General features: G+C 37.1%; 1 protein-coding gene across 1 annotated transcript in view; it reads left to right on the top strand.

Moving 5' to 3' along the window:
- Nucleotides 1–12,285, top strand: part of LOC132092206 (mannosyl-oligosaccharide 1,2-alpha-mannosidase IA-like) — a 114,154-nt gene extending 101,869 nt beyond the window's left edge. Inside the window, exons 9-12 of the mRNA XM_059498353.1 lie at nucleotides 2,038–2,257; nucleotides 3,473–3,645; nucleotides 4,336–4,451; nucleotides 9,599–12,285. Coding sequence (XP_059354336.1) covers nucleotides 2,038–2,257; nucleotides 3,473–3,645; nucleotides 4,336–4,451; nucleotides 9,599–9,725 — 636 coding nt within the window. The 3' untranslated portion in view covers nucleotides 9,726–12,285. The remainder of the gene's footprint in view (nucleotides 1–2,037; nucleotides 2,258–3,472; nucleotides 3,646–4,335; nucleotides 4,452–9,598) is intronic.
- The last annotated feature ends 608 nt before the right edge of the window (nucleotides 12,286–12,893 follow it).

Raw genomic sequence — 12,893 nt, 5'->3', positions numbered from 1 at the left:
GTTTGCATTGCAAATTTTAGTCTGTTGTTCAACCTCTGCAGGTTTTGAGTTTGTGAGTTGGAATTCATCTTTATAGTGTCTGAAGAAAGTAAAGTGTGAGTGTGTGTTTGTGTGTAAGCTGCCACCAGCGTTGTTCTGCTGGAGCCGTCCGTGAGAGCTTTGGAAAGCTGCTGCAGACTGATTGTTACAGACCACAAACTCAATCCTCACTTTCATTAAAGAGGACCATCACAACCTGCCTAAGATAATGCTGTACCTCTGGCCGTCTGTCTGGGTGCCTCCCTGGAGTCACTCGAACACACACACACAAACACACACACACACTTTGAACTCCAGGCCAATCATCCAGCTAAAGAAAAGTCCATTATGTCGGTCACCTTCAGAGAACGGCCATTCTGTCCACTATTTTACCCAGGCATTCATTACCACTACAGAAAGCTCTTTTTCAGGCCTTAAACTCACTCTGTACAGCCTGATTTCACCTAATCTATCTCACTAACCATGGATAGGCTGCTTGGTCATCTCCTTCCGTCCACACCTCTCAGCTGTAGCATTCGATTATTTGCACCGTTGGAAAAAATAAGGACGTTATGGCAGAGACTGTTGACTAATCGCAGCAGATTAAAATCCGTTTGTTAGAGGAATGCTAAATACTAAAATTTTTGTTGGGCAAGCTGCTTTACAAGCTACAAATTGACATTCGGGTAGTTAATTTCATATATTATTTTCCTATATTTTTCTAGTTATTGTGAGCTTTAAAAAAAATTATAATAATCCTCAATTACTTATAAATATTCATTATATATTACTACAATTATATATAAATAATTTAAATGTCTTGGTACTGTAGTTCTATTAATTATTTTTTTATTTATTAGTTTGTTTTATTATTTAAAGACTGCTGTAGTTTTTTACTATATCTTTTTAGGTTTAATTTAGTTACAAATTATTTTTTTATATAGCTTTATTTTTAATTAACAATAACAACACTAACACTTTGTTGTACAGTTTTTTTTTAATGCAAAAACTTTGAGGTGAACCTGGACATTTTCACTTAAAAATAAAAATACAAATCTGGATTCAGAAACTTTTTTTTTTCCATTTTTAAGGCTCTAAGGCTTTAAGGCTTAGGTTTGACAAACCCACCTTACAGTAGAGATGTATTTATCACTGTTGTGAGGCAGGAGAGTAGTTACTTCAGTAGCTGTGGTTTACTTTGGTTTCATATTTCACTCTGTGCTCCTTTTCTTTTGGATAACAAAATAATTTGAACTCAAATTAGTATTTTTATGTCCATTGATTGGCACTGTAGTAATACAAAGGATAATGAACTGTCTGTCAAGATCGTACTATAAACCCTTCAGAGTGATACAAGATCCAGAATCCAGAATCGAATGCTTAAATCAGAGAGCACACTCTAGATGATGTTTGATTATTTACTCATCTAAATCTGTAATGCAGTTACATCTGTGCTGCTACTTGTTACCATAATCAGTACTTTATTGTATTCAAGAATCTGAAAAAATATATGCTGGTTCTGTTACTACATTTAGTTTCTCCTCAAAACTGGTGCCATATTTATGATGAAATAGAAGAACAAAGAGAGTGATGTAAGAAAAAGAAAAGAGGGAGTCATATGCTTTACTTATTTTCTTATTTTCCTTTAGTACCATGGTGATGAACATCTCCAGTTTTCCATTTAAATGCACAGAGGCCTTTTTCCAGACAGATAAGAATCTCATTTCCCATGTGTGCGACGCTTCTGTAAATACACAACGCTGGCACACAGCTGTGACCCTGATCTCTGCTATGATCTAACTTACTTTGGGCTGTGAACAGTTCGGATGACGCTTTTTAGAGAATGAAATCACTCTGAAGCCTTGAATGGTCTCTCTTATTGTTAGGCAAACAAAACAAATGCAAACAAAGACAAAGTTCCTTTTAACCCACACAGTATGAATAACCACGGAGAGAAGAAATTGACATTAACAACCATTTAAAGTGATCTCTTGTTTTCATTTTCTGTTCTGCGTGCAGGCGGTTGAGAAGAATTTGATCCGCAAGTCAAGTGGAGGGTTGACGTATATCGCTGAATGGAAAGGCGGACTCCTGGAGCATAAGATGGGTCACCTGACCTGCTTCGCCGGTGGTATGATTGCTTTAGGGGCGGACGGAGCCCCCGATGATAAGACGGGTCACCAGATGGAATTGGCGGCTGAGATCGCCCGCACGTGTCACGAGTCTTACACCCGAACAAGTGAGTGGGTATATATATCGTGAGTATATATATCGTATTTTCCGGACTATAAGTCGCACTTTTTTTCATAGTTTGGCTGGTCCTGCGACTTATAGTCAGGTGCGACTTATTTACAAAATTAATTTGACATGAACTGAGAGAAATGAACTAAGAGAAATGAACCAATAGAAAACATTACCGCCTACTATATATATACAGTACACACACACACACACACACACACACACACACACACACACATGTATATTATAGTTTTATTATAGTTTTATATACTGTTTTTGCTATAAAATATATTATATATTATAGTTATAGTTTTATTATAGTTTTATATGCTGTTTTAACAGAACATTTTTGTGTTTGTCCAATATGCCTTAAATACAGAGAATGTGATGCATTTTTCCACATCTGTGCTGTGATGACATTTGTTTCTTTACTAGTCCAGTAGTTTATTTTTCTGGCTCTGTTCAGTGTTCATATGATATAATAGTCTAGTGAGAATAATAAACTATTCTGTCTATAATAGTATCATTGTCAGTGTATAGACTGGTGGCTGAGATCGCCCGCACGTGTCACCCAAACAAGTGTGGGAGAACGGCTTTAAAAATGTAAAAAAATTCCAGCAAAAAAAATAAATCATGAAAAAATAAATCATGTTTTGTATAAAGAAAAACGAGCATATTTTGCATTACGGTAATGAAAACGAGATGTGAGTGTGTTTGTTTATTTACTAATTGACTTTTTCACAAATAAACAACTTATTTTTATTTATTTAGCAGCAACTTTTATGCAAAAAATACAAAAAATGTGGAAAACAAGTGATTTATCATGAGACAACAACACAATAAAATGCACATTTATTTACTTATTATAAAGTGAATAAATAGAATTATAAAGTGCTCACCCATAAGTGAACTCTTCTGTCTATAATAGTCTTATTGCCAGTGTAGAGACTCCCTAAATCCATTGCTTTTAACCCTGAAAACACACACACACACTCAAATCCCTTATTAAACACACACATACACAATCATCACTGGCCTGTTCATAATGCTTAGGTATTTTTAGCGGACACAGATTATCAGAGGTCCAGATTATCTCACAGCCCATAATCCACATCCAAAAAGTGTTTCTCTTCATCTCAGGAACAGTTTAATCCCATAATCCATTGTCAACATGGATGTTTAAGCGATGAATTTGACAGCATGTGTGTTTCAGGTATGAAGCTGGGCCCCGAGGCCTTCCGTTTCGACGGAGGCGTAGAAGCCATCGCCACACGGCAGAATGAGAAGTACTTCATCCTGAGGCCAGAGGTCATTGAGACGTACATGTACATGTGGAGGTTCACCCACGACCCCAAATACAGACAGTGGGGCTGGGAGGCGGTGGAGGTGAGAACTCAGTCGCGTGGATTTCACATTATCACTTATTGCATAACACCACCAGTATGTGACTGGTAAAAACGTCGCCACTTTAGGCCCAGGATGTAGTCCAGACTGTGAGTCACAGCGAGGCTTTATCCATGCCCTCAGATGCTCGCTACACTTCAGCACAGCGGGATTAGACCGCCAGGATCTCACAGCCTTGTAATTGTATCATAATGACTTCAGATTGCCATTGTGATGTGTCTGTCCCTTCAGGCGATACATCACATCTCTTCCACCCTCGCTCTCCTTCTGCCATCCATTCCTCTCTCATAAAAATGTGCTGGCTCAACACTCACTCAATGCTTGATTCTTTGCTCCAAAAACTATTTTGTCAAATCTTCAGTATTTTAATGTCCTTTTTTGCACCCTACACAGCACCTCAAGGCCAGTAAGAACACACTAATCAAGGTCTTTAGAATTACTACAGGCTACAACTGCAGCTAAATTCTGCAGGAATGTAGATCTGGAGGGCCAGAGATGGCCAGCTCTTTCATATAGACTTGTTGGTTGGGGGTCTATTGACTTGGTCCAGTAAGCACCCTTGAATCAGTGCATCATCTCTGAAAATGAAAAGTAGGCTACATGACACTTGCTAGGATTTTTGAAAACTATGAAATTGATACTGACAGGTACATTTGTTTTTCTGTATATCAGGCTCTGGAGAAGTACTGCAGGGTGGAAGGGGGTTACAGCGGAGTGAGAGACGTCTATGCTAACACGCCCAACCATGATGACGTGCAGCAGAGCTTCTACCTGGCTGAAACACTCAAGTGAGTACAGAGCACACACACATACATAGCTGACTGTCTTGCATTGTTGGAGGAAAAAAAATATATATGTATATAAACCGATTTACCAATTATACACACTCAAACTTTGTGTTATATTAATGAGAAGCATCAGTATATTAATGAGAGTCATCAGTCAGAATAATGAGGAGAAAAAAAGTAAAACTAGAGCGAATTTTGGGAAACTTAAAAATGTATATAAATAATTAATTAAAAATATCATTAAAATAATGTTACAGTGCAAAACAACATACTATATGATGAATGATCTTCATTTTCTATTTGCTAAATGTATTTCTTATTAAATAAGCTTGTAAAAACATCTTTGTAGCCCAGATCACAGAGATTGAGTCAGACTTGAGCCTGTGATTTTCACAAACTTCTTACCTATTGGTTTGCAATATATAGGCATGTTGCGAGAGACTAACTTGTGATTCTGCAATGACTGTCTGAAGGAGAGGAAAGCTCTTCACTTAGAATGCATGAATTGAGCCAGTTCTCTGTCAGAGGGAAACTTGTCACTGTCAAGGTGAAATGATTGAGACACAAGACTGTGACAGCTGGAACTCATTCACAGGGGTCCTTATCACACAGCATTCATCATTGAAGACGGATAAATGAAAGGAATTAATAAAGAAAGAGTCGATCAGTTTGTCAGGGCACAAAATGATGGCCTCCGTTGTGGGGGGGGGGTTGCTGGTGTCTCTTCCCAGCTCTCCAGTCCTCCCATTTGATTGCGTTTTGAGAGGAAATAACTGTTCGAGTCTCATCCTGTCACGCTAGACAGCGGCTCTTCATTTCTGCAGTCTTTAATACTCTGGAGGAGCGCTTGCCCTTTGGCCAGGAGGAGTGTAGCGCACACAATTGAGCACAGAAAAGATTTAGCAATTCTTTGAGAGTGAGAGAGAGCGCACATCAAGAAGCCCCTGCTTTCCACTTTTCCCACTCTGGTTGTTTCTCATTCTGTTGCTGCTTCTGGCTTGCTTTCGCCCCTTTTTCACAGTAAGTGCATATTAAGTAATGATTCTTCTTCAGAACCAGACTGTCTGGCGGGCTGAGGGATCAGACTTTCCTGTTCATAGAAATGCTCTCAGTGTGTTTGTGGGCATGACTGTGCTCTTTACCATGCTCACTTCAGCACACTACATCTGCTCTGCTTCACACGCTGAGCCACTAAAGGGATAGTTCACACACACACACACACACAAAAAAATGAAATTTGTTCATTATTTACTCACCATGCATTCATTCCAAACCTGTATGACTGACTTCTGTGGAAAAGGTATTTTTTATGCAATGAGTAAATGTTGCCCAAAACACATTGCCGAAAATACTAGTCAAACAATATATCCGCTGATGTGTTCTTTTTTGGGGGGCCTATTATTATTATTATTATTATTATTATTATTATTATTTTCCTGTTTGGCTGATATGTCAGAAGCAGGACCTTTATTTTGACTGCTCTTAGAATGCCAACGCCTGAGCACCCAGAGCTCCCCGTTTCTGTCTTCATTAGTTTATTGTCTCTGTAGAACACTTCTGATATTTTTTTTTATACACAGAACTTTTAAACAGAGTTAAAGAATATAAAGAATATATGAAAAAATGCCTTGAAACATGCAGCATTATTCTATGTGGTGACATCATTTAAACTGAAACAGGAAGAGAGGGCAGGACATATAGAACAGCCCTGCCCCCTTTTTAAAATAGCCAATAGCGTTTTGTTTATATCTGCTCGAGCCAGAGCCTGGTAAAGCCACATTTGACAGCCGCAGTCTAATACATTACCCCCGAGATTCAATATCAAACTCTTAGTAAAACAAAATAGTGCTCATAATCACACTGAGACTGTGTAGTTGTAAAAATGTTTAATATTTGCCGACTCGCACATATGATCTGCTCCATGCGATCGTGTCCCTGTACCAGAGCCAAAGTTCAGATCAAATTTTAGATTCTAGACTTTTTTTGTTTGATTCTACAATTTGATTGGTCAAAAGGTTTGATGAGAAGATGAAGTACGATGTGACATTTTGGCATAAGTGACGAACTGCAAGCTTTGAATGCTTATATCTTTGTCACTGTTTTGGAGAGCACACTGCCTTATAGATAACCTTAAGACTAACATATTGATGATAACACCCAAAAAACTTTGATTTTGATTTCATGGGGACTGTAACGTTCAGTCCGTGTGAATTAGAAGTGGAATTACAGAATCAAGAAATTGCCATTTTAAATATTTTTTTATTTTACAGATTTATTTTATCAAGTCGAAATATTATTTTTTTCAAAATTAAGCTTTTTCAAATAAAATAATTTAGTAAATATTATGTACAATAATTTTATTTCAATCCATCATTTATTTATAGAGCATGTAAAAAAATAAATTAAAAAGCTGTTCAAAAATATAAACAGATTAAATACACGAGCAATAAATGTAATGAAATATAGACATTAAAGAGAACATAATTATAAAAATATATACATGCATGTTTAAAACCACATAGCATATACCTGTGAGTAAAAGTAGGTCTTAAGATGTGGCTTTTTTCATCAGTCGTTATGCATGTTTTTACTACTGTTTTTACTAGATTCAGTATTCTGAGGCTTCACTTCACACAGCAGATAATAAAACCAGGACACATCTCCATTTTTAAAAATGTCCCAAAATTTAATATAAAAGTGGTTATCAGTGTGATGATTGTTGGGTCCATTTCACTTGTAGATGCAGTCTGACCTCTTGTGACCTCTGTCGTTAAATAAAGCTGCCTTTTCTTATTTATAATTGCTTTTCACCTTCCAGTTTCTTCCCAGCTTCCAGTTTCTTCCCAGGTCTGATGATCATACTCTCTGTAGAAGGAGGCCAAGTGCGGTTTAAGCCGCCAGAGGTGGTTCATCCAGTGGACCCGCATGATTTAGCTTTAACTCTAGGGGCCTAAGGTCAACAGCTTATATTTTCAGAGGGCCAGCAGAGAAGAGAGCCTTTCATCAGCAAATCTCCAGCCAATGCATGTCTGTTCAAAGAGGAAACCGAGAGGAAGGGAGGGTTAAAATCCGTATTATCAAGGTCACAACTTCATCAGGAAACAAGTGTCAGCATTGCCGTCTCTAGCTAAAGTTTATAGACTGTAATTTAAAATGTGTCATCCAGCCTTCCAAATAAAGTTGTGCCTTCTAACCTGTGGCTTTTTTTTTCTTCCCTCCTTGGCTGCAGGTTTTGAATTATAGCCTTCGCTCATAAAACAATGTCCTTTAGCTATGGCTGTCGGCCACAAGTTGCTACTCTCAGCTAAGGGAAGCGAAATGTTTAGACCTTTTGTAATTTGTAATCTTCATCCCTTATTTATGTTGCTGTTGTTGTCTTGGCAGTGTTTTGCTTGGCAGAGTTTTACTGAAGCACTTTGGAGATGTTCATGTTTTGTTAACGAAGAAAACATTCAGATTTTAAGAGGTGGATTTATGCAGTTTGGAATTAATAAAGATAATTAGTGGTGTTTGTGTTTGTACTGTTGTGCATATTAAATATTAAACTTTGGCGTGTTGAGACGCAGCCATTTGTGCTAGAAGTAAACCATACCTCAAATGATGCAGCTTGTTGAGTTCTGTTAAACTTCATTGTTAAAACTGGTGGAAAGACTAGACTTTGTACGTGTGTGTGTCTGTGTGTGTGTGTACATAGAAATGTATGTGTGTATATATTTTTAAACCTATTCTATGAGAAAAGCATTGAATTTACATTACAAAATATAGCTTTAGAAATAAATATTTTGATTCAACATTGCATAAATAGTGATAGTAAATGGGTATTAATCATAGACTGTGTAAAAACATGGACGTACTGTCCGTGACGTCACCCGTAGACTCCTGAAGAGTGTTTTTGAAGCTCAAAGTGTACAGAACAGGCCGTCGCCATCTTGGCAGTGCGTCACCGCGCGACTCTCCTGGACAATTGAAAATGGGCAAAAAGGCAGGAGCTGGTTGCTGAAGCCACGCCCACCTAGCTCGACCGGGGTGACAGCAGGGGCAATCCACCTGTCAGTCAAGTGACCACGCCCTTAATTATGCAGAATTTTAAGGCTTAATATAATTTGAACGGATGAGTTATAAAAAAAATTCACCCCCCTCACAGTTGTCATGAAGGGCAAAATTAGCTATATAGACCAAAATAATTTTTTGCACCAGGCTGTAAACATTTTTTTTCTGCTGTAAAGTTGGGCATTTTAACATGAGGAGTCTGTGTTTGACTCCCTTTTGTAGTTTTAGTCATCATTCACTCTCTCAATTTGTTAAAAACCATTGATTCATTCATTCAAAACACTGCTGAATGTTTCTCGGAGAAGCACAATAGTTTTTCTATGGCTTTTTGGGAAGTATTTTAGTTTAGTCATTTGAGTAAAACAAAAAATATTGAAAATATTGCATCTAAAGTTAAACACTATTAACTTGGTTTATTTAACCTTTATATAAAATCAGTATCGCATTTGAAATTGTGCAGATATTTGCAAAAAAAAAAAAAAACAGCACTCTTGCTCATGTGATATTACTAAACTAAAAACCCACACAAGAGCTCATTTTATGAAAGGCCACTCATATTGTGAAAAATTCAGCATCTATTTAATGAAGTGAAGTGACATTCAGCCAAGTATGGTGACCCATACTTGGAGTTTACTTGGAATTTATGGAGTTTTAGCTGTACTTCGAGCCTAGTGATATTAATTCAATTCAATTCAAGTTTATTTGTATAGCACTTTTTAAGATACAAATCATTGCAATGCAACTTTACAGAAAATTAAGTTCTACAATATTTAGTAGTAGCTTATCAGTGTTGACTATCAATTTATGTGCATATGACAGGAACTTTCAGAAAAATGAATACAAGACATAGTCAACCAGACAATGAACACCATTAACAGCAATTATTATATGATGCAATCACTCTTGTAGCAATATTCTGTAAATGTTCTGTATTTTGTTTATTTGCCTCTCATAACCTTGATGTCTATGCTTCTGATTAATGTTTATAATATGTTTTTCAAATACCACAAATCTCTTACAGGCAATCTCACTGTGATTAAATGTTTTATAAAATGCCCTGGACACATCTTGAGAGATTTTCTTTCTTTGTTTTTCAGGTATCTGTATCTTTTGTTCTCCGACGACGACCATTTGTCCTTCGAACACTGGGTGTTCAACACGGAGGCCCATCCTCTTCCTGTCATTAAGAAACAGACCCCAGAAATAGCAAACCAACTCAAGTAAACTTCATCCAAACCCAAAGCGCCACTGAGACGTATCTTCCTGAACCTGCTTTAACAGTGGAGAAGAGCTATGGACTCAAAACCCCTGTGGCTGGAGAGTTCTTATCCTCCAGGACTTTTTTGCAAGTGTTTCTCCTCTGCCGTCTCTTTTTGGGATTCCGCATGCTGCCCTGTCGCCCCTCTCTCTGTCCCTGATTCTGTGGACACGTCTCTGAACCTCAGAGACCCAGAAGGACCTTATTTCCTCTGTGAGGAGACCGGACCAGATCGTTTTCCATCATACTTGCCCTCTCACACATGTAATAAAGCCATAGGTAATTGAATAAAAGTCCGTTTGTGTTTTTTGCATCATGTGCATTTACAGGAGCGAAGCTAAGAGATATCCATTGGACTTCGCCATCTCCTGCTGTCTGTTTCTTTCGGAATGAGGTTTGGTTCAGCGTTTTGAGGCTTTATTCGACAGCAAGGTAGTGAAACCAAGTCAACTAGTGCCTTTTAGTCTTATTGATCATTTTTATTTATTTTCGCTGTGGCCGAAGGTTTCTTCCTACTGGCCTACAGCCCTCCTACTCACTTAATGGATGTAAGAATCAGTCATTTGTTCCTCTACATTTGTGAGCTTACTTTGTTTCAAATAATGTGTGCAAAATGTGTTTTGATTGTTTACTTAATCAGTGGAGGAAGAGACTTTTTTATCCTTGACATGTAAAATGGAGTACTTTGTGTTAATTTATTACTCAAGATGTAGGGATTTTTTTGTCTTTTTTTATTCAGTGTGGAGGGCAGGAAACTACAGAGACTCTAAGAGGAGACAATGATAGGAAAAAATGAGATGAGAGGACCAATTTACAATTCAATGCACTGCAGTTGCTTGCAAAACTATTGTTTTCCTGAGAAGTTTTGCGTTTGCTGGCAAACACGCTGAAATTAAATTTTTTCTTTCCACTTTATTTCCATCACAAACATTTTTCAAGCTCATGCAAAAGTTTTGTGAGCGAGCAAACAGAAGTCTTTATGAGCGAAAGTTTCTCTGTGGAACATAAAAGGTTTTTGCGAGCGAATGCATAGTTTCCTGTGTGCGAACCCAAGAAAACGCATCAGCATTGAAATCTAATTTTTCCTCCAATCTAATCAACAGGTCCTTTTAGGAGCATTGTAGTAAACTGCAATGAAGCTGCTCGAATCCATTGGATAAGTGTTTTATTAGGACAACACGGGCAGCATCAGTCAAAAAGGGGAGTGAATATTTGTATGAATGTACCACCAAATGTGAATTGAACATGCTTTAGCCTAATTGTTGTGATTTATCATTTTATCTTAACTTGTTTGTTCATTCATTTGATTTAACATGAAAGCACAAAGTTGTGAATCAGTATATTTGGTTTTTCCATGAAGAAAAGAATAGGAATAATATTACTCTAGGACAATGTGACGGAACAAGTGAGGAATTATGATGGAGCAAGATGCAAACCAATGAATACACTGGATACAACACACATGCATACAAAAGAATTACATACACTACATCTGTTACTCTTCACATAGCCACATTCCAAGTTATAGAGGAACAGAGCAATGCCCATCTTATTAGTAATTTTTGGGAATTTGACGACTCAAATTTGAGGTCTAAATGGCAGGGTTGCAAGGTCTGTTGTGGAGTGGTGCTGATGCTAGCATCTACATTTAGACAGTGTTCCCAAACCAAACCAAGCCAAACTAAACCACCCTGCTCAACTAGAAAGGTGTGGTGCTTTAACCAATGTAGTATACTAGTGGATCCAGGTGAAAAAAAATACCTCGCAGAGATTCCTCTCTCTTGAGGCCAGTGACTGCAACACTTGACATGGTATTTCTCCGCTGTATGTGTGCTAGTGAACAGCATACTGTCAGAGTTAGGAACTGCAACGTATGAAAGTAACATCATCTCGAGGACACTGTAGATAAAACATCGCGCTCACTGTATTCATGATACTGCAAATCTAAACGATGTTTAGCACTGCTGCGGCATAGCGCGGACTAGCCATTTGTTCTGTCTCTTTAGTGAAAGTGATTCCTCAAGCTGTGACTGATGATTTGTAGCGACTCTTAGGTGACATTCGGGAACAGACGTTTCCTCGCATCTGGTTGCGATACTCAGAATAGGAGCTGTGCTTTTCTGATTAAGAATTTGTTGTTTAAATATTGTGTTGATCTTGCATAGAAAATGCCTTTTTGTTTGTGATTCTTGTCGTTTATTTCTTCATGAGACAACCTCAGAAAAGTAACCGTACAATATTGCTGATAATCATTCCATTGCACATAGTCTTTGTTTTGTGTTTTGTTTTTGTTTTCGGTTTACTCTTTTCTTTTCTTTAATATATATGCAAGTAATTTTGTGGTAAAGTGGTTCATGTTTTTTTTTTTTTTTTTTTTTTGTATTGTACATATCTCATTCTGGCAAACTGCCAGCCATCATTTATATAAATCTTATGTAATAAATTATATTAAAGAGCAGCAAAAGGTTTTGATAAACTATATTTGTTACACTTCAATTGTGAATAAAACAATCTTTTAATATAAAATGTTGTTGTTTTTAATGGGGATTTCTTGATTAAAAAAAAACTTTTATTCAAATTAATGCATTTTCATTAATTTTCATAAAATGTATTTATAAATTCATGTTTGGGGGCGGATCTGACTCCTACAAGGCTGACACTGCCAGAGTCATAAAAAAAAAAAAAAAAAGTTTTTTTTATTATTGTGTGACTGCAATAAAGATGCATTCAACAGATTCATAAATAAACTATGATAATAAACCGATATAAATAAAGCCTATGGTTAAAAAACTGGACAACCACAGGAAAAGAGTTTTAGCAATTTTAAAGCAACAAAGTGAGAAAGCTGAAGCAGAATAGAAGGAAAGAAAATGCAATAGCCACGGGGTAAAGTAAAAATGAAATACACAAGTGAGAAGGAAAAGGAAATATAGATAGAAAATAAATAGAAACAGATTTGCTGTTCACTCAGAACATTAGAGGAAATGATGTCACAAGACATCATAAGGCTGTTCAGCCACAACGTCAATTTGTAGGCCGACACAAAAAGCTAATTAGCCATGGGTTCCCTCGGGAACTTATAATGGGCTTTCAGAATAGCTTTAATAATAATAAAAAAAGATGTATTTAGCATG

This window comes from Carassius carassius, chromosome 18, assembly GCF_963082965.1.
Source record: "Carassius carassius chromosome 18, fCarCar2.1, whole genome shotgun sequence".
Lineage (NCBI taxonomy): Eukaryota > Metazoa > Chordata > Actinopteri > Cypriniformes > Cyprinidae > Carassius > Carassius carassius.
The sequence above is the reverse complement of the archived record's forward strand: the minus strand, read 5'-3'. Positions and strand labels throughout refer to the sequence as shown.